Source organism: Dermacentor albipictus, chromosome 8 (genome assembly GCF_038994185.2).
Source record: "Dermacentor albipictus isolate Rhodes 1998 colony chromosome 8, USDA_Dalb.pri_finalv2, whole genome shotgun sequence".
NCBI lineage: Eukaryota > Metazoa > Arthropoda > Arachnida > Ixodida > Ixodidae > Dermacentor > Dermacentor albipictus.
Genome location: NC_091828.1, coordinates 58,133,444 through 58,153,403, shown reverse-complemented (window position 1 = coordinate 58,153,403; position 19,960 = coordinate 58,133,444). Strand labels below are relative to the sequence as shown.

Below are 19,960 nucleotides of genomic sequence, written 5' to 3'. Positions count from 1 at the left end.
CGTCTGCTCCACTCGATGCACTAGTGGCCCAAGCCGGTAGGCTACTTGGGTCACTGGGTGGCCATAACAGCATGGGCTCAAACCGGATAAGTGGGCAAATAAGGCTATTTATATTAATGTTCGAAAAGGAAGTGAATCACAATCTTAATGCATTACATTCTGTGGATACATCAAGCACTTTTCGGGGGGTGTGTCTGTCTGTCTGTCTGTCTGTCTGTCTGTCTGTCTGTCTGTCTGTCTGTCTGTCTGTCTGTGTAGTTGAGTGAAGAAACTTTGTTGCAGGTCTGGCGAGGACGCGAACTCGTTGCACACGCGGCTGGTCCCACGTCGGGACCGGCAAGTCTAGCCCGCTCTAGTCTGGCTGTCCGGCCCGGTCGAGGGCACGCCGGACAGCCAGAATTTGCTTTTCTAGAGCGGGGCTAAGCAGAAGCGTGTCCCACTTCTCCTTGATTAACTTGGGGTATGTCGACCGGCACTCCCAGAGCATGTGCGTGGTCCGATCGGTATAGCACATCGGGCTGCTGGACTGAGGTAACAGGGCTTGATGCCAACCATCGGACGCAACTTGCCTCACTGAGTATGTCGCAATGTATGCACACTGCCGCTCTTCGGTGAACCTCTTGCACCCCGACCAGTGTCACTGTAGATGGGAGACTGGGTACGTACTGCTGTTCGAAGAGACTCTGCGACGCTTACTTGGAGCACTGGGCATGCACCACGCGGCCATTGCTGTCCTTCAATGAATCTCCTTCACGTCAACTTGGGTCACTGGTCATGTGGCATTAGGTGTGTGCTTGTCCTCAATGAATGTCTGTGACGCGAATTTGGGTAACTAGCTATGTGCCACTGGAAATGTGCCGATCTATAATGATGAAAAAGATCCGTTAAACCCAAGTCACAAGGGTTCCCGAAGGATAGCAGTCCGACGCAATTGCTGGCTTTGCCGAAATTCCACTGAGTATGTGCCGGTTTTAGAATGAATGCCTTTCATGCCGACGTTTCAGTGAGCTGCGCCATGAATGCACTGGGTATGTGCCCCTTTTCATCGAACGTTTCACCAAGATATGTCACTGTGTTCGGGCCACTGAATGTGCGACAAGCGAGTGAACAGATTTCAGCGTTCGCAGGCACCGTAACGCAAGGCCTGTCCTCTCACAGGCCCTGCGCGGACTTATCATCAGCGCCACTAGTGTGTCCAGAAAGAAGCGCGAGAGAAGAAACCGGTTGTCGCATGACGTGTTTGTTTGCGTTCGCACGCACCGGCGCGCCGTGCATGCCGGAGGTCACGCGCGGGCTTCGCGGCGGCGGCGCTTGATAGCACCGAGAGTTTTAAGGGAAGTGAGTAGTCCCGCTGCTGTACATGCCTCATGCATAACTGGTTTCCACGAGAGAATTACATTTAGTCGCGATATTGAGTTTATCCTAACGCATTACTGTCCAGTCATCGCGAGATGCGTTCCGGTCTAAGTTTTTCTTTTGCGATGGTGATTTCTTAAGTACCAGACTGTGTGGTCATCGCACTGCACAACTTTCGCTGCTCTTACTGAATTGCATTCCAACTATTTTTCAGTGTTCCATGCACCTGTCCTCTGGTGCAACATCGCAATCGGATTATCAGGAACTGTTTATACAGCACTGGTAAGACCTCCGTGGGCTGGTTCTACCAGAATAGATTTATAGCTCTGCTGAATAACAGTTACATAGCAGTAGTGCATTTCCTTCTTTAGCATATTAGATGCTAGCAAACAGAAGAGTTAGCTGTATCAACGTACACATGAATTTTGGGCTTCCTAACTGGGCTGACGTGTTTAGCACGTAAATATTTATGCGCCAATAAATAAGACTCCTATTTAAACGCATACTTGTGGCGCACAAAAGAAGTAACCATATTGCTCATTTGATGGAAAGCAGTTACAGATAAAAAATCAACGGAGACGGCAAAATGCTTGCCGGTATGCTTTTTTTGTGAAGAGTTCTGTGCCTTATTTGTTTACTGTGCATGTCCCTGTCTTCCGATCTATTCGGAAACTGAGTACCGATAAAAAAGAAGAGGATCAACATGGAACAACATAAGGCGATAACCTTGAACTGCTTATTTCGAGAAACATACCCATTTTTCATACGAATCTAATTGAAATGTTAATAATTTTGATTTGGATGTTTGTTTATTATAATCGAAAGGGGAAGCGAAGGCAAAGGGAGCTAGGCCTGACTGGGCCTTGGCTCCCTCTTACCGACAGTAGTACACACATCCTGTGCATATATAATAAAATACGCGTGTATACCAAATGCACATCTTGATATAAAATTAAATACACTAGTTCTGTGCATAGAAAACAACTATGACAAGGCGTCGATACATTCACTGAATATACATAGAAAATATCACACAAAAAACTCGTCCTATAGCATCTTCAATACTACAGTACTACATGAAGGTATGATATTATGTCAAAGATGGCGTGCGTACATTGCCATTCCATAAAACCAGTTTTGTTGCAAACAGGGATACAAACAGCAGTACTCACTGTCTGCTAAATGATGTATGTTTACTGCTTCAATAGGTGATGTCTAAACATTGCAGGCTCCACAATCGCTTTCAGAGAATGCAGCTGGCAAGAGCATAATTTTCGATATCCGTTTTAGTTCGAAAACGTGAAATGCCCCATTACGCGAAAATACGGCGTCGTAGTCGACGGTGATCATCACCGAATGATAGTACCGAAAATGACCTACGTCGCAAAGAGCAAAAACAAAAATGCTCAGATTGACGTAAATTTTCGCAGGGAGGTTCCTGTAAATAAGGAATGGCTTTGAAAGGAAAGTTGCTGAATTGGGTTGTGGGTGGGAATCGAACCAGGGCCTCCGGGGCGCGAGACGCGCTCGCTTCACCGACGCCACTGCGGCTTTTTTTCTTTCTTTATTGCATGGAATTTTCGGTAGTGTCAAACCAATGCAGTTACATAAGATATGAACGTACATACGAAACAAATTCACACATAGTATGCAGTGCAATGAGAGTTCAAAATTCTGGCAAACAGACACAAGTGTCCAGACGCGAAATCCATTCAAGTATGGGATCATATGTAGCCACCACACTACGGACTTGAGCAGTCTCTTCTCGGAAGATAGACCTTGTCTAGCGAAGTGGCTCGGCATGTCTGTCGATCATTCGGCTTCTCCATAATGAATAAAGTCCTAATAACATAAACAAATCGTATGGTGTATTGCTGGCTGTCTTCTTGAAAGTAAGGAACCCGATACCATAATATGTGAAAGGAAAGTCTTTTGTGATAGTTTTTTGTAAGATATCCCAAAAATGAAATGCATCATGACAATGTTAAAGCAATGTTCTATTGTCTCGGGTTGACTGCAAAGACTACAATTTGTATTCCAGGGTATGTACAGCCCTTTTTCCTGAAGCCATGTTTTAACTGGCTGTGTGGAAGTGTGCAGCTTAAAGAAAAACGTTTTCGCTGCTGGCGCAATGCACATTCTACGGACACGGCAAAGAACATCTTGACCAAATAGAGAGAGATACGGCTTTCGGTACAGAGGTTCAGGGAAAAGGTTATCTATAAGTGCTACATTTAGCGACGTGCGATTAACGGTAAACAAATATTCAAGGGTGAAGCTGGATTTTAAGAATGAAATAGTGTCGACAAGTTCCCTTAGGAAGCCCCATACCGCTAGTTCTTGAACTAAGTTTGTCGTGACAAACAGAAAAGGGAGGTGTGACGCAAGACGTGCCCGATTAACTGCGAGAAGGAATGGATGACGGAAAGTTTTAAGGTAAAATAAGCACATGACCAAATGTCGCACAAACAAATGCACAAGACCCAGGCCTTCCTTTTAAAGCGGGAGAAAAAGGTTGTCCCATCTGATGGCTTCCCATGATGAATGCCAAATAAAATACGCAAATATTCTAAGAAATGCCTTGACGTGGACACGTGAGCAGTGGAAGACCTGCAGAACATAAAGAAGCTTAGAAGCGAGAAATGTATTGCCTGCCTTAGCTCTCGCAAAAATGGAGAGATTACGTCCCTGCCAGGCTGTCACCTTTCGACGGATAGTGGTTATCGTGGACGTCCAATGAGGTCGACTATTACGGAAGTTATCGAGAGGTACTCGAAGATATCGCAACGAAGACTTATTCCAACGAATATTCGCGAATACAGAGGGAGTGAGCGCGCAAATGCCTAGCCAAAAGCCTCTACTTTTGTCAAAATATACAGTAGCTCCTGCAGTCTCACAGAAACGCAGGGTAGCTTTTATTGCCTTGGTAATGCTTGGCTTATCGACGCAAAAGACGGCAATATCATCTGCATAAGCTAGCACTTTAATTTCCTCATCGGCATACCTGTATCTTTTAATGCTCGAGGCGCAAAGTACGCTTAAGCAAAGCGGTTCTAAGTATATGGCGAAGATTAAAGGCGAGAGCGGCAAACCCTGACGAACGGATGACTGTACCTGTATTATATCTGAGAGGGTACGGTTCACAATTAACTTTGTAGTACAATGTTTTTAGTACAATGTAGGCAAGAAGCAGGCTGGAGACAAGGCAGTGGGGGAATATGGCATAGGCACTAGGAATAGCAGAGGAGAGTTATCAGTAGAGTTTGCGGAGCAGAATAATATGAGGATAATGAACACCTTCTTCCGCAAGCGGGATAGGCGAAAGTGGACGTGGAGGAGCCCGAACGGCGACACTAGAAATGAAATAGACTTCATACTCTGCGCTAACCCTGGCATCATACAAGATGTGGACGTGCTCGTCAAGGTGCGCTGCAGTGACCACAGGAATGTAAGAACTCGAATTAGCCTAGGCCTGAGGAGGGAACGAAAGAAACTGGTACATAAGAAGCCGAATAATGAGTTAGCGGTAAGAGGGAAAATAGAGGAATTCCAGATCAAGCTGCAGAACAGGTATTCGGCTTTAACTCAGGAAGAGGACCTTAGTGTTGAAGCAATGAACGACAATCTTGAGGGCATCATTAAGGAGTGTGCAATGGAAGTCGGTGGTAACTCCGTTAGGCAGGATACCTGCAAACTATCGCAGGAGACGAAAGATCTGATCAAGAAACTCCAATGCATGAAAGCATCTAACCCTACAGCTAGAATAGAACTGGCAGAACTTTCGAAGTTAATCAACAAGCGTAAGACAGCTGACATAAGGAAGTATAATATGGTTAGAATTGAACATGCTCTCAGGAACGGAGGAAGCCTAAAAACAGTGAAGAAGAAACTAGGAATTGGCAAGAATCACATGTATGCGTTAAGAGACAATGCCAGCAGTATCATTACTAATATGGACGAAATAGTTGAAGTGGCTGAGGAGTTCTATAGAGATTTATACAGTACCAGAGGCACCCACGAAGATAATGAAAGAGAACATAGTCTAGACGAATTCGAAATCCCAAAGGTAACGCCGGAAGAAGTAAGGAAAGCCTTGGGAGATATGCAAAGGGGAAAGGCAGGCAGCCGGGGAGGATCAGGTAACAGCAGATTTGTTGAAGGATGGTGGACAGATTGTTCTAGAGAAACTCGCCACCCTGTATACGCTGTGCCTCATGACTTCGAGCGTACCGGAATCTTGGAAGAACGCTAACATAATACTAATCCATAAGAAAGGGGACGCCAAAGACTTGAAAAATTATAGACAGATCAGCTTACTGTCCGTTGCGTACAAACTATTTACTAAGGTAATCGCAAATAGAATCAGGAGCACCTTAGACTTCAGTCAAGCAAAGGACCAGGCAGGATTCCGTAAAGGCTACTCAACAATAGATCATATTTACACTATCAATCAGGTGATAGAGAAATGTGCGGAATATAACCAACTCTTATATATAGCTTTCATTGATTACGAGAAAGCGTTTGATTCTGTCGAAACCTCAGCAGTCATGGAGGCATTACGGAATCAGGGTGTAGACGAGCCGTATGTAAAAATATTGAAAGATATCTATAGCGGCTCCACAGCCACCGTAGTCCTCCATAAAGCAAGCAACAAAATCCCAATAAAGAAAGGCGTCAGGCAGGGAGATACGATATCTCCAATGCTATTCACAGCGTGTTTACAGGAGCTATTCAGAGACCTGGATTGGGAAGAATTGGGGATAAAAGTTAATGGAGAATACCTTAGTTACTTGCGATTCGCTGATGACATTGCCTTGCTTAGTAACTGAGGGGACCAATTGCAATGCATGCTCACTGTCCTGGAGAGGCAAAGCAGAAGAGTGGGTCTAAAAATTAATCTGCAGAAAACTAAAGTAATGCTTAACAGTCTCGGGAGAGAACAGCAATCTACAATAGGCAGCGAGGCACTGGAAGTCGTGAGGGAATACATCTACTTAGGGCAGGTAGTGACGGCGGATCCGGATCATGAGACGGAAATAATCAGAAGAATAAGAATGGGCTGGGGTGCATTTGGCAGGCATTCTCAGATCATGAACAGCAGGTTGCCATTATCCCTCAAGAGAAAAGTATATAATAGCTGTGTCTTACCAGTACTCACCTACGGGGCAGAAACCTGGAGTCTTACAAAAAGGGTTCTACTCAAATTGAGGACGACGCAACGAGCTATGGAAAGAAGAATGATAGGTGTAACGTTAAGGGATAAGAAAAGAGCAGATTGGGTGAGGGAACAAACGCGAGTTAATGACATCTTAGTTGAAATCAAGCAAAAGAAATGGGCATGGGCAGGACATGTAATGAGGAGGGAAGATAACCGATGGTCATTAAGGGTTACGGACTGGATCCCAAGGGAAGGGAAGCGTAGCAGGGGGCGGCAGAAAGTTAGGTGGGCGGATGAGATTAAGAAGTTTTGCAGGCATGACATGGCCACAATTAGTACATGACCGGGGTTGTTGGAGAAGTATGGGGGAGGCCTTTGCCCTGCAGTGGGCGTAACCAGGCTGATGATGATGATGACAGTGTTTTTAACAAAGTGTTGTACCATTGTATAATACATCCCCTAACTGAAGATGTCGCAGTAGTTGGAACAAAAATTCGTGTTGAACCTTATCAAAGGCTTTGCCGAGGTCAATCTGGAGGAGAGCTACTTGATCCGTACTACCCTCTATGCACTCAAGGACTGAACGTGCGATGTGAATATTTGTCTACAAAGAGCGGCCTCGAATTCCGCATGTTTGATGATCACCTACTGATTTAGTAATGACTGTCTGCAATCTATTTGTCAGTACTTTTGCAAATATATTGTAATCCACGTTACATACCAATATCGGCCTATATCCGTTTATCCCCTTTATTATTTCATCATCAGTGCTCTTTGGTATTAAGGTTGTGTGGCCCTGACAGAGAAATGGAGGGAGCTCACCATATTGATAGGCTTCCTCGAAAAGCCGCTCAAGAAAAGGACACAGGAATTCCTGAACTTTTATATAAAATTCAGAACGAAGGCCATCAGGACCAGGCGTCTTGTTCTTCTGCATCGTTTAGACGGCAAAATTAATTTCTTCTCTAGGTATTGGCCCATCAATGCTGAGTCGATCATCTTCTTCTAAGTGTGACATAAGCGAAATAAACTGATCAGCTTTTTCTTCGCATCCATTCTCAGGTTTAACTGCAGCGAAAATATCTTTAGAATGACCTTCAAGTAGGCTTATTGTTTGGGATGTTTCTGTGAATGTCGACCCACAAGACCCAATTTCCAATATTTGCTTGGAAAGCGCGTATCGCTTTTAATCACCGAGAGCCCTTTTTGTGGGCTGCTCCTCTGTGAAGCGAGTTGTACGTGAACGCACCATCGATCCTTCGCACACTTCCGTCTCATATTTGTGTATTTGTGCACGAACTGTATTTATTTCATCGCTATACAACCCTGGTTCCTGGCTTTCGAAAGTTTGCAGCTTGTGAAGTAGATTATGAAGGTAATGCTTTTCAGCTTTTTTTTCTTTGAGACAGCTCACATGAAATGGCAATCGCCTCATGTTTCACTCTATTTTTGAACATTTCCCATTGAGCAAACAATGGAAGCTGTTGACATTGTGTTATTTCTAGCTATAATTCTTTCACTCTGTTTACAAAACTTTCCTCCCGTAAAAGTTCTGTATTAAGTTTCCATAACTCCCAGTTTGGAGCAAACTTGCGAAATTTTCGGGGACCCCATGAAACAGCTACTAAACAGTGGTCTGTAAAAAATACAGGCTTCACGGCTTAGTTGTGAATGTAAGACCAGATATTCGTCGAAACATACACACGATCAAGTCGAGCATGGGAGGCGCCTTGAAAGTGCGTGAACCGCACCCAAGATGGTGTGTAGGCGCCCACGTCTATTAGATTGTAATCTTGCGTTAACTGATGCAGTGATGTAGCACTTGCATCATAACGATTAGTTAGGTAAGGGTGATCTCTGGAATGACAAACACAGTTGAAGTCTCCCAAAAGTACCAAATCTCTGTCAGTATCTAGAAGCGGAGCAAGTGAGAGCAAGAAAGCCTTCCTCTCACTCACTTTTGAGGGAGCATAAATGCAAATAAGCAGCCAATTACGGGAATGAAAAGAGCGGTTACAGCATATGAGGCGGCCTTCCCCATCAACACGTAGCGACAATGAAGAATGATTTAACTGCTTTCTGACTAACAAAAAGCATCCAGCGGAAGCCCCACATGCTTGGCTAATACACACCCCATAATCAGGTTGAAACGTTTGCAGCGGAAGGTTCACATCACCAGCAGACGATATCTTTGTCTCTTGCAGTGCACCAACATCAACTTCATGCTGCCTAAGCACGTGGAGTAACTGCTGCTGACGCCTTATATTCCTCAGCCGACGTACGTTGAGTGTCGCTACATATAAGGGGAGGGTGAACGTAGTAGCCATATTGCTCACCTAAAGCTTTTGTGTTTCATCGCTCTTGGCCACAGCTAAATCTGTGGTCTTGCTCCCTTTGGACTTCTTTGTGGCACTCTCCTGACTACGTTGATAAAACCGGTGTAGCACATTATCACCAGTAGAGGGAGTTCGCTGAGCACTAGAAGACACTTTCTCGGGCGCCTGTAGTGCACTTTCTTTTGCTTCGTCGTTGCATGGTGCCGGACGTTTCCTTGCCTGACTTATGTCCATCGCCTCTTCCGCTTCTTGCTTATCATCCGGGGGCTTTTCTTTAAGGCTTACTAGGCCAGGTGTGCAAACTGAGTCATCCTCGCCTATAGCTTCGCTAGTAATACTTGCGCTGTTGTGACTGCTTGGCATTGGCTTCAAGGACTCCTGGTCTTCATCTCTAATGCCACCTGTAGTCTCTCCGGTGGCATATACCACCTCTGTAGAATCCATAGGATGGGCCAGTTGTGGCTCGTCTGCGGGACATTGCCCAAAACCAAGCTTATTGGCGTAGGTGGACACGCAGGTGTTCGCTGAGTGACCAAATCGGTGGCACTGTAAGCATCTCAATGTTCTGCATTGCCGCCGAACGCTTGCAACGAAGGCGCAGCGGAGGCCTACTGGGGATAAGTACGAGGCACAGGTGTCCATAAATGGACATAATGTGCGGTATTGAGCTTACGGTGATAGTGCCCTTGAGCACCAAGGAAACCTCCTGGTTTGTTGTCACCCACTGTTCCATTCCAGTGCATCTCCATACTTCTCTCTCCACCGACTTCACCTGAGCATAGGCCTGGAACGCCTCTTCATGCATCGTGATTCAAGGTGAGGTGGAAGACATAGTAATTTAAGCTTCTAGCTTTTTTAAGTTTTTAGTCTCCGGATCTATCACCATGCACTTCAGGCCTCTGACACGGAGCTCACCGCAGGCGACGAGAGTCTAATTTGCCGCACTACTAGCGCAACTAACCATCCATACATGGCTGATGTGATACTGTCCGACACCTACAATATCGGAAGTATTCACAACCTCAAGCAGAGCGTCTCGGTAGTCAGGAGCACGGTATGGTCTGCCACTCAAGTCCGCGTGAAGGAAAATAGAATTCAAAACATCGTTACCGGTTGGTAGATGCGGGAGGACAACTTTGTAACTTACATCTTCGTTCAAAAACGGGGTCGACGATCCTCGGCCTGGGGCCGATACGCTGTTTCCAGCTGAGAGCATTTTCGAGCACAGTCGTTCCACACGACTTCTTCTTCTTCCACCCCACCGCGGCTTTTCAATTTTTTTATCTGCAGTTTGATTACAAACCTCAGAAGAGTTTGTGATCATAGATCATACTCGTTTTATATGGGTTAAAGTATCAAGCAAGACGAATGACTGTGATGAAGCTATGGTGTCAACGCCACAGCAGTTACGCGGTTCCCGATGTGTACAGGTGTGCCCAGTACCTGCGTCATTGTACCCGTTAGGTAGCAGACATCTGCCTGACTAAAGGTGAGGCAGATGTCTGTGCGTAATGGTCAGGTGCGTCACTGGACACGGTACGTGAGGGGGCGCGACGTCATGCGTGTATAAAATTAGTGTATAAAATGAAGAATTGGAAGTGGCTTAGCTCGGCTATGCCAGGACATACGTAGCGAAAGCTAAGGCATAGCATGGTTAGCCTTGGTTAATCTTGATTCCAAGCCCAGGTTGTTCTGGCTGTCTAGCTATGTTGCAGCGTTTAGCTAGTCGTTCGGCACGCTGTTCATCTGTTTCCTGGGCGATTCGTTTCCTCTTCACCTCGTTCCGATGTCGATTCCAGGCCTCCTCCTGCTTATCAGGATTGTCGCCGTCCATACTGCCGCCTCAACTGTGCTTGCGGCGCACGCGAGCTCTCCTTTTCAATCCTCCGACAAGCTATCAGGCATGCGACGCAGCTGGCGAGGCGAGTGGCGTAGAGCGCAATGCCGAGGAACGCTGTGTGAGGAGGAACGCGGTTTGACGTCTTTTGCCTCCTTGGAGCACGGCTTTCGCTTTAAGAAATGGCCAGGCTTAGCTTGGTTAAGCCAAGAATGCGTTGCATATTGCGCGAGTTGGGGCCCAGCTTTTCCTCCGGCTCTCGTGACGTCACGTCACGTGGTTGCGCTAAAGGTCAATGGTGGCTGCCCGGCCGCGCCCAAGGGCTTAATTGAGTGATTGCAATATGCAACGCATAAAATGGCTCATACTCTCAATGGTGGCTGCCCGGCCGCGCCCAAGGGCTGAACTGAGTGATTGCAATATGCAACGCATAATGGCTCATACCCTAAATGGTGGCTGCCCGGCCGCGCCCGAGGGCTGAACTGAGTGATTGCAATATGCAACGCATAAAAGCATTAATGTCCAATTGAACGGCGCAGAGTGGTCCTTCTATTTATGGACTCCGCGCGGGCGAGCGAGCGCGTTGAGACGCTTGGTGCATTTTCATTTGGCCTTACCAAGGCATAGTTAGAAGACAGGCTAGAGCTTGCGCGGACAAGGAATGCGCGGAAAAAGACATATCACCAAAGGGACTAAATGGTTCCGCATACCCACACGTAAGCAGACTTAAGTGCTTCTGCCAAATTTTCTTTTGCGAAAGCAATTATATGGACACAGCAAGCGCATTTTTGCCGTCGCCGTGACATTCCGTATGAAGTCCCAAGGCGATGACAGCGTCGCTGCACGTCGTTTGCTGTACGTGCGAGTGAAAGGACGTGAAGGAAACCTACGACCGCGGCTGAGCCTGGCGCACGCGAAGGAGAAAGCGGAGAGCAAACGCGCTGTCTTCCGTCGCGCGATAAACCATGGCGGGACGGGAGGAAGGGCGGGAGGGTGTTCGGCGTTGTGCTCCGGCAGCAAATGCACACTTCGCGGTCGGGGGCAGAAGAAATTGACGATCGCGGCTCAATCTCGCGCGCCATATATGGAAGAAAGTGGGGAGGCAGCTATGGAAGCGGGGGCGGGGGGGGGGGGAGTCTTCGACTCCGCCAACAAGTGCGTACATTGGGTGGCAGCGCGCGGACGCGCGCGCCGCGTGTTGAAAGAGTTTTGCACACGGCTCATATCTTTGTGCGCGCTGTGTTCTCGCCGCTTTTGAGGTGTGGCGATAGACCGCACGAAGGTCGCTTTGTTCGCTGGTACTGCCGAACTTGCTGATACCAGCGTCCAGCACTTTGCAGAGAATGTCCGCGCTCACGGAGTGTGCTGCGTTCATGTTTGCTTGTGGCCGCTGGTACTATGATTGTCAATTAAATTTTTAGGCTAATGTTTTCAAGTTTATTCGGCATGAAACTACAATCTTTACCTCGTAAAGCTGTCTAATAATTTGCCATCGCAAACTTTTGGGAGGAACTGCAACCTTTCTTGTTACGCAGAGTCGACAAAGCGTGGATTATAACACCACCAATTCACTCACGTGTTAGCATTCATGGAGCAGAGTTTCTCCTCAAACGAATAGTTGGAAAGTCGCGCCTTTTTTGTGAGCATTAGCGTGTCCGCCTTTGTTTTTCTTTAGTATGACAAATCAACTAGCCCGAAATAATGCATTCGTGAACTTCCTGCCCATGTCGGATTGTCCCAAGCCCGCGCGCGCCGTCCCGAATTGGAAGACATGCTATTGAACGAGTTCCGAGCGTTGGTGCAATGCTTGCCAATGACATGCACGTGTGATACCTGTGGCACAAAACAGTGAGAGCTGTTGATTGCGCATTCATGAACTGGCGGGCGATCCTCAAGTGAGCGCTTCGGGAACGAGAGAAGGTCGGCCGTGGTTGCAGGAGTTGAGTAGACCTTGCGGATGTACCGGTGAAATGCCGACGCAATAAAATACTCGAACTGAAATTCATAATGAAATTTTCAATGAAGCTTGGAACAGTCAGGAGGCGCCAAGTAACCAACCGAGATATTTCTTGATGGTTGTAACGGTTTTCACGTGTTCTGGTGGGGCACGGGATCTCTTCGAAGGTTTAACAAAACTGCGAATAATTACATGTGCGACGTTATATATATATATATATATATATATATATATATATATATATATATATATATATATATATATATATATATATATATATATATATATATATATATATATATATATATATATATATATATATGCCTACTTTAATTTTGCAGAGATGTGTTATTCTTCGTACTTTCTTCATATCTTCAATTTTAATAAACGAATTTTAGTACTTCTGCATTACAACACCGTAGATTTGCTTCAGTATCGCAAGGAATGGTTGTTAATATTTATGCCGAATATACGCCTTAGATTTTTTGATAACCACTGGCTACACAAAGGGCGTTTCTTCATACTGGATTGAATTACAGCCCTTCCATTCCTAAGCGGAAATGTTTATGAGTCAGTTCAAAAATTTTACGTTCCTATGAAAGTGCGATACTCTTGATCTATTAAACTTTCATAGAATGTTTTTCTGCACCCGGCACCGCCACTTTTAATATTGGCGAGTGCTAAAGCAGATGTAGGCGTTACGATTTTCATGTGTGGGCTTAAATGCGCAGAAACTTTAGGCCATTCATTATAAAATGCTATTAAGTGACTGCGATATCATTAGGAGATCGCTATATCACGATGATATTGGTAAAATCTTGTACGGTATTTAGCTACTCACCAGGCTACCTTTCCGTTATTCTTTTTGTCACAGCTACTTTACCTAATAAAACGTACATCTGTATCCTTAAGCACCGTACCACTGACGCGATTAGAATGTTTTTAAGCGTTAACGATAACGTCGCCTCTAAGAAACGAAAAACAAAATCGATACTATTTTTACACTGCACGATTGCTTTCTTTCAAGGGTGGACTTCGAGGTGTCGTTTGGACCGACTGTGTGCAGCTCCTGATGATCCTTTGTGCCCCAACAACCATTATCGCTAAGGTAATAATTGATTTCATGTTACCAGGTGCCGCAACTCATCCGCTCAATGACCTGGACATCAGGAAATACATCGCAGAGTAAGTGCACAAAAAATTGATACAACACCATCTATAATAGCCCACTTCGACTTGTACCTGGTTCTGAGTCCCACCTTCTGTGTATAAAACGAACTCGGAGCACTTGCATTCTCACCATGCAAAACTTGCGTCTTGCAAAAGAGATTCATTCTATGCGCCTTTTCAAACTCGGTAGGGCTATTCCCTTACAGCTTCGTAGCTAGGTCACCGAAATGTAGAAAGACGAAACAGTTCAGTGGCACTGCGTCAGTGTTCAGAAATACTGCAGTTTTAGAAAGACATGTCTCTGGTGACGCAATAGACTTTGATCGAAATAAATCAAAAGTTCGCCACTTTGTCGGAAGGGCGACGAAATTACAGCCATATGCGCGTTTCGCGTTTTGTTTAAACTCCTCGGATGGTGTTGTATTTCTATGCGGGTGCTACAAATTTCGAAGCAGCACGCAAGGCAACTTCCCCTGGACATGAGAAACAGCGCCCTGACAGCTACCAGGCGTCTGAGAATGCTAGCGTCATAAGCCGTGTCAGTGGCGTTTCATGCGGTGCACCTCGGTGCTGCACGAGCGGAGACTGGACGAGACTGACAGGAAGCTGTCGAAGTTGGTCAGCGCCCAGTGAAATACCAGGGGCCCGATTCACAAAGCTTTTCATTCGCAAGTGTGCTTTACCATTGGCCGGCCAACTTACCTAATAATATGTCAACCATCAGGATTGGTGTGTATTTCCTCTTACGAACAATTCTAGGAAAGAGAGTTTTCTGAATAGTGCCCTCGATTCGTAAACAGCACTGACCAGTGATCTTTCAATAATGGTTTAGACTAAAATGCCTCCTCTGTAAACGAAATGCATTGTGGCCTTTCTTTGCGCTCTCCTATTGCGAAAATTCTGAGGAATCAACCACTTAGGGCTATAGAATTTGATTATGAAACTTTGGTGTTTCGATAATACAGTGTCTATCTTTCATGTGGAACAATTCATATGGACAACGTGCACCTCGACGGTGGCAAAAATTCGCGAGCCGTGTCCGTATAGTTGCTATCACAATAAAAAGAGGCAGCCATTCTGAGCCATGACTTAGAAATCTGCTTGCCTCAACAGATACAGCCTGGACTTTACCAGCGAAGAAAATGTATGGAGTTATATTTTCGGTGCCGCAGCTCCAACAATGTGCCGCTTGTGCTTTGACCAAGTTGTTGCACAGAGGTTGCTAGCATCCAGAACACTCAAAGATGCCAAAAGGTAAAATTGCATGCCCAATATTTTCCTTAGTTTAAATAACTGCATAAACCAGAATATAGGTATATATATATCTTATTGAAGAAAGGGAGCTGAATTCCCCGCTAGTCTAATATAGTGGTCTTTAGCAGAGTGTAAGTAGATGACTGACCACCTGTTAAGTGCATGTTGGCGAGTGCATAGTCCATGCCCAAATGTGACTACTGGCTATTTTTTCGTTGTTGTTGTTGCTTTTGTTTGTGCTCTTTCGATCGAGTTCGTGTGTGATTTCTTTTTTGTTTTTGTCTGGAGAGCGAGGAGTAGCGGCACACGGAGAAACTTTGGATAGGCTTTGAAGATAGCACTTTTAATTCCTACGTTTCTGTATTTGCCTAATGATTTTGAAACCAAGTTGCGACACATGAAAAAGTTATGACGCTACTATTTGCAGCTGGACAGCTGGCACGTCTTACTGCCAGTTCAACTCAATAAAAAAAGTTATGTGAAAGCTAAAGCTCGCTGGTTGTCACGCAAAAATGGACTCTTTTATTACGAACCGCTATTATGGATCATGTGTTTCGAAATCAGAATCTTAAAATGAGATACAACTAAATAGTTTTGACGTCAGCAGAGGGTTGCGGAAGGTAGGGCTTATGACTAATTAGATACTCCACAGTATTTAATTATACGGGTGAATTCAGCATGGGGAACTTGGAATGTATCAGAAAATAGACGACGACAAACTTTTGCAGAGCTTCATTTTAAGATTCACAAACACGTACTGGTAAATTTGGTTGCAGTGTTGTGGGACTATGCCATAATATTTAACCCATTTAGACAGCGTTGCGCCAATGCCGATTAAACGACAAATACTAACAAAAATAAAAAAGTTGCGTTTAAACAGAGTTATAATTAGTAACCGGTATTTAGTTTGAATTGCATGAGTATAATCCCCGATATGGGCGTCTTGCCCTGGAGTTTGAGGTATAGCAGCGGCGCCTCGTGGCGCCGCGCGATATGTTATCTAGGTAGTACCAGCTTGGGTAGTATTGAGCGCTGGCTGTACCGAAGCGCGTTTCTAGCCCGAGCTTTGCATCGATTCGCCCTTTTTTTTTGCCCTGTTGCGAGTGCGAAAAAGCTCGTCACCTCTCACAGAGGTGCAGGCTGCGAATTCGCCGCAGCCTATAGCTAAACGAAAACGGACTCTATGCATGTATGTATGTATGTATGTATGTATGTATGTATGTATGTATGTATGTATGTATGTATGTATGTATGTATGTATGTATGTACGTACGTACGTACGTACGTACGTACGTACGTACGTACGTATGTATGTATGTATGTATGTATGTATGTATGTATGTATGTATGTATGTATGTATGTATGTATGTATGTATGTATGTATGTATGTATGTATGTATGTATGTATGTGTGTGTATGCTTTATTTCCACAAAACTAAATACAGCTTTGCGGGGGTAAAGTGGGGAATAAAGCTGCTCGTAGCAGCCTGACCACCCCCAAATACTCTTACCACAAGAAAAGAAGGGAGCAGCGGAGCGGGAATGCAGTTTCCGAAGTACTTACACATTCAAGCACTACAACATATCATGCATACTCATCGCAAATCAGGCAAGGAAGAACATACAACAAAAGCAAGATGTGAGTAAGCAAGCGAAAACACAAAATCACCCTGCACTTCAAAAGCATATAGGCATTGTACAAATCACATATGAGAGAGAAATCAAGAATATCAGGAGGAGAACAAGTTGAAATATCTATTTTATTAACAATACGATCGTTTAATAAGCGAGGTAGCCTAGAGCACAGCATTTGTGATCCATAGTTTGTGTGCGATTTTGGTACGTGCCAGTACTCTGGCTTTCTTGTGCTGTATGGAGTCTCGTGTAGTTTTAAGTTAGCCATAGAAGTAATGTAGTTTATGTTCTTTTTTTGTTCGTTTTAATACGCAATACTAAACGATACTTTAAAAGGGCCTGTACTTTCGGTGTGTTAAGCTTATGAAATAAATGAGCTGAAGGGGAATGGTATGGTTTATTACAAATAGCGCGAAGAGCCTTCTTTTGCAGTATATACAGCCTGTTGATATTTGTTTCAGAAGTGGTAGCCCACACAGAACAACAATAATTTAAATGGCTCAGAAAAAGTGAATTATATAACAAGCACTTAATAGAGTGAGGAAGATAGTTCAAGGAATAAAAAATTCCAGCGATTTATGAAAGCTTACTAGCAAGAAAATCTATATGGCTCTGCCACGTCATAGTATGATCAAAAATACACCTAGTGGTTTTACTGAATGTACAAGCTCAATTTTAGACTTGTTCATTAGCAAATCTTCCTCTAGGGTAATTTGCGTGTTCTTAGCGCGAAGTAACACCGCCTTAGTTTTTTGCCAATTAATAGTCAAACCGTTGTCAAATCACCATGTGTATAGTTCATTCAAAGCTGCATTAGCTCCTATAATCAATTCGGCAGGGCGGTTAGATGGAAAGAATAGCGTACTTTCATCAGCATAGACTAAATAACGTGTATCAACATCAATGTTTACTAAATCCCTATTAAAGATATTAAAGAGGAGGGGCCCTTAAATACTGCCCTGGGCAACACCTACATTGACCGATCGAACTTCAGATTTAAAGCTATTTACTTGTACAAATTGATTTCTATGAACAAGATGCGACCTAATGATGTGAAGTGCATTACCGCGTATACCGTAGTGGTTTAGGTTACTAAGCAAGAGAGCCAGAGTGGTTTAACTTACTAAGCAAGAAATATATACTGTGGCGAGGAAAGCATATCTCGCCTTGAAGAAGACAAGTCCACTTGTCGGAACGTTGGCTCCTGCATTCACCTTGTTTTGCCCATCGTCTTGAATTTCCATCTCCCGCATTCCCCGTCTTTTTTTCTGGATAAGCAAGAAATCGTGATTTATAGAATCGAAGGCTTTTGAAATATCTACAAATAATCCCAACGGTAGCAAAAGTTCCTCAAAATTATTTAGAATTAATTCTTTCTGTTCAAGCAAAGCTAGCTGTGTTGAGATATTTTTCCGGAAAGCGTACTGATGCTTAGTTATCAAGTTCTGCTTGTCCAGAAAGTCTGATATTCAGCAAGAAATAATTTTTTCCACGCACTTCGATATTATAGGGCGAATAGATACAGATCTATAATTAGGTAAGGCAGTTTTGTCACCTTTCTTGAACAGTGCAACTACTTTTGCCGCCTGCATTTTATACGGGAACACACCGGTAGAAAGGCAGATATTATAAATATGGGCTAGTACTGGAGCGATTATATCTATTACAAATTTCACAGGCTTGATTTTAATGTTATCAGCATCGCAGGAATTGCTATTGTTTAGTACTATTGCGTTCAAAGATACCTGACTGTTTCCAGCATTACGTGAGACGTAATGCTGGCAGCAGAAGGAATCGGGGACGCCGATCCAGAAAGACCTAGCTCATGAGCTGCAGCATTGAAAAAGCGTCGCCGTCGTTACTGCTGCGTCGTAGGCTGCCATGAACAAGAAGGCTTGAATCTGAACATCAGATTCTACCGTTTTCCTCGAAGGCCTCACGGAGCGGAGCGTCGGGCGCCCTGGCTAGCTGCAGTTTGTCGCGCTGGTTAAGCGATACTTCGCGCCATGCTGACTGCTTAGCCTGTTTTGAAGCTTGCTTATCTGCGTTCTAAAATTCGGTCTTGTGCGACTACAGTCCCGACGGCAGAGCGGCATAGCAGCAGGCTACGCTGGTGATTCACGATTCAAGACCGTTGAGCACGTTGAGGCAGCGCAGCAAAGTACTATTGATTGCCGCACACCGGCGTTCTAGCACTGTCATTAAAAGATACATCAAGAGAGTAGCGCACGAGCTCGCGCTGCAGCGCGATTCGCACGTACGTTACTGAGAGCTCATTTGCATTGCATCAGTGATTTATCTGTTGCTAAAGGGAGAGAGGGCCGCTACTGCAGTGCAGGCATAACTACGTCTCTAGCAGCATGCTATCAGCAAAGATTGCAGGAGGCCCACCGTTTTGTGGCATGTCGAAAGACCACTGCCGTCGCAGCGCGTACCGTCGTGCGCTCGAGCAGTTCCGTACACATGCCGTCTGCTTATCGCTGCTGTGAATTCATTTATAGCAAGCATTTCCTCGCGTTTGTGCGCCTGAATTTAGCAGCGTGCCAACATTGCCTGAAGTTCAACTTCGTACGCGACTCGCTTCACTTGCGATTGACACCGCGCTTCGCCGCGTATTTCTTGAGCGGCGTACACGTATGCGGCGTTGCATAATTTATTGAGTTTGCGCAGCGTGCCACCCGTGAAAAAATCTTCGGCGCCCGATATTCGCCGCAAGCCCTGGTACAATAAAACCGAAATTGGCGGGTCCATATTGGAAACGTGCTTTCCGAAGCAGACGACCGAGCTTGGTACTACCCAGTTCAGGATAGGGCGCTTTTTAGCACCATTTTCGCAACGCCCCCTGGGCAATGCAAGAGCCCCATAGTTGAAACGAGGAAACGTTCAAAACAAGCAAGTAATTTCACCGCCTTTAAAGTAGCGTTACCTTTCGACAAACTCTGAGACCCGCAAGCTGGTATCTATTTACTAACGCGCCCAACTGTCGTTTGGTAACTTACCTATTTTTTCAATGTTGCTAGTTCAGGCTTTTTCCTTCAGGGATCACTACTTGCAAGATTTACATCATGGCGGTAGCACGCGCGCTGGTCATTCTTCTTTCCAAGGTTTCTTTTGCTTACTCTTTTTATGTGCATACTACAGCTGCACGGATTCTAAAAAAACTTGGAGGACGCTTAAGCATCGCCTTTAAGTGTGGAACTCGATAGCATTCAAAGATACCTGACTGTTTCTCACGCTTCCCGGAAAGTGGGGTGCA

At 45.0% G+C, this 19,960-nt stretch overlaps 1 protein-coding gene across 1 annotated transcript in view; it reads left to right on the top strand.

The window, feature by feature from the left end:
• LOC139048452 (sodium-coupled monocarboxylate transporter 1-like) overlaps nucleotides 1-19,960 on the top strand; it is an 82,160-nt gene that overhangs the window by 20,080 nt on the left and 42,120 nt on the right. Inside the window, exons 5-7 of the mRNA XM_070522840.1 lie at nucleotides 1,571-1,638; nucleotides 13,672-13,829; nucleotides 14,928-15,068. Of these exons, the coding sequence (XP_070378941.1) occupies nucleotides 1,571-1,638; nucleotides 13,672-13,829; nucleotides 14,928-15,068 (367 nt within the window). The remainder of the gene's footprint in view (nucleotides 1-1,570; nucleotides 1,639-13,671; nucleotides 13,830-14,927; nucleotides 15,069-19,960) is intronic.